At 44.1% G+C, this 2,683-nt stretch overlaps 1 protein-coding gene across 1 annotated transcript; it reads right to left on the minus strand.

Moving 5' to 3' along the window:
* Positions 1-741: 741 nt before the first annotated feature.
* LOC144128629 (uncharacterized) lies at positions 742-1,778 on the minus strand. The gene has a single exon (XM_077662173.1). It carries the CDS (start codon positions 1,567-1,569, stop codon positions 742-744), a length of 828 nt encoding a protein of 275 aa, XP_077518299.1. The 5' UTR covers positions 1,570-1,778.
* Between the last annotated feature and the right edge of the window lie 905 nt (positions 1,779-2,683).

Consider the following 2,683-nt stretch of genomic DNA (forward strand, 5'->3'; position numbering starts at 1 on the left):
CAACCTTGGCAGCTCGAACGTGCTTTGCAAGTGATCCGAACTTCAATTCCTCAAGGAGGAAGAGTGCTTTAGAGTTTGCTCTTTCTGGACAAAAGGTAGCGGACCTGAAATTGCTGACAAACACTTTGGTAATCAGACGGCATGAAAAAAAGGCTCCAACGCGAGTTGTTTGTAGCAGCTAAGATAGCTCAGAGCCATCAGTGAAATAGCTAGCAAAATACCTGAATAGCATATCTCTGACAGATATTCTTAGGGTCATCAACAGCAGCCTGCCAGTACACCAGCATGCTTGAGTTAATTACATAAGAGTTGTATCTTGGAAGTATTCACCTATGGGGCAGAAACTCTGAAGCTAATGAAAATGCTTAAAATTAAATTGAGAGCAATGTGAGCTGTGGATAGAGACAGCAAACAAGTGGGCTGGGTCAGGGAATAAATGCAAGTTAATGATATCCTAGCTGAAATAGAAATTGCCATCAGCAAAGCATGTAATATGGAGAGCTGATAACCAATGGCACCAAGGGTGGCAGAGTCAGATGGGCAGTTAAAATTGGCAAGTTTGCTGGGGTAAGGTGGCTACAGCTAGCCCAGGAGATTTAACGATTTAACTGAATGCAATTTTGAGGAGCCTTTCTCTTGCAGTGAACATGGTTACGTTAATCAGTGAACAGAGAACATGGCAGGTGCATAAAAACAAGAGACGACTAGATGATGTGGCTACTCCACATAAATCTCCATGCCTCATTCAGGTGTGTTGTCTACCACTTCCAGCTGCTTGCCTGGATGCGATGGTGACTGAGCACCAGGTTCTGACGCATCACCATGATCTCTAATCAAATTCGGTTGCAGGTTGCAGAGCCCAACGATGGCAACAAGTACATCATTTGCGAGGGGTTTCTTTGTGAATATACTAGCAGGGAATTGCTTCAAAATCCTGAAGCATTTGAGACGCCTTATTGATCGCTCAACATGAATCCGAAGCCTTGCCAGGCAACGCGAACTTACTACATCTGAACGACAAATCTGCGGCCGGCCTTTGGAAAAGCTTGGGAGTGAAACTTTAACAGATGGTGGGAGCAGGTCATCTATGTTAAAGCCACGGTCAGCGAGGACTTCGTCGCCTTGCGTCAGGTGGTCTAAAAAACCACTGTCCAAAGTGATGAAACGATCGCTTGCACGGCCACCATACGGTTGTGACAAAAACATAATAAACCCACTTGGTGCAATGACGTGAAGAATTTTGGCCGTATTGTGCGATTTGTAGGAACTGTAAGTTGTATTTCTTCGGTGCAGTTGCCCAGGTCTGTCAATGAAAATTTCGAAACAGTCCACAATGCAAGTTACGGAGTAATTCTCCTCAAAAACATAAGGCAATGTCCTCCTGATTGCTGTTCTTGGCAGCCAGAACACTAAGAACTCTCTGGCAAACTTGGCAAGTTTTGTTACAATGAAGCAGAAAATCCTGCTAATGGCTGCAGTGGATGCACCAAAAGGTAAGCTAAGGTCATTAAGCAATAGGCCAAGACGCAGCCGCATCAGTGTAAGTAGGATTTGGTCCTCAAAGGGCATAGTGAAAGGGCTCTTCACAATAGTGGAAAGAGTCCGAACCAGTTCGTCAAATACTACTTTTGACAGACCTGTAAAGAAGCGGAAGTGACTTGGTGCAAGAGTTGAGTATGCACTGAATATAGTCTGGCAAGCACTGTCTGCAGTGACCGGGGCCTGCCTGCGAGTGGTTGCATACAAATGGTCATGAGCAGCCGCTGGCTCCACTTGAGTTCCTTTTTCTGACGTTTCGGTAATCTTGCATCTGCAGCCACAGGCCAAGCAGCTATCAACGAGACTCTCAGCTCCTTCTCTCCTGTACAACGAAGGATGTGGAGGAAAGTGAGACACAATATTTAGCATAGTAGTATGAGCTAACAAGCACACAGAATAAAATTACCATGCCGTGCAACGGTTATACTACAGGGAAATAAATAGAGTGTTCTGGCTGTATAATTGTGGTCTGCATCGTACTCCTGTAACAACTTGCAGAGGTATTGAAAGCTTTAAAGGGACACTGAAAGAAAATTGAAACTGGCCTCTATAGATAAGGTACTGTGTTCTAATCACAAATGCTAAGCGAACACTGAGCTTTTATGAATGGGAAAAAACTAAATACAGGGATTCCCATCATTGGCTGACAATATTCAGAGTTTTCCTCAGTAGCCCGTGAAACAGTGCTAATGCAGCAAACTGTCAAGCTTACAGCAGACGACGAACCTGTGCAGTGGAATGGCTGATCAATGTATGTACATGCACTGACTGAAATCAAGTGTGCTCTCATGTGCATTGATTGCTTTTTGTTCAGAATTACACAGCAGTAAACACCAAGCAACGTGAAAAAGTCTAGTTCCAAACATACATAGCAGCGTGTGGCAACCACCATCTCATGGGAAAAAGAATGAAAAGATAGTAATTGCTTCATTGAAATGCAGACTGTGTATGCCTGCAGAGATAGGCATAACTCCTGCGCACATGGCAGCAAGAGATGCACAATCCGGGTCCAGGCAATAAGCTGTAACTGGGCTAGCCTATATGAGTGGTTGCAAGAAATTTTACTGTTAACTGAACATGACAATGCTAGAGATGGCAAAACTAGTAAGCAAGCTTAAAATCACCATTTCATGATATCAGCAAC

The sequence above is a fragment of the Amblyomma americanum genome, chromosome 1, assembly GCF_052857255.1.
Source record: "Amblyomma americanum isolate KBUSLIRL-KWMA chromosome 1, ASM5285725v1, whole genome shotgun sequence".
Taxonomy (NCBI): domain Eukaryota; kingdom Metazoa; phylum Arthropoda; class Arachnida; order Ixodida; family Ixodidae; genus Amblyomma; species Amblyomma americanum.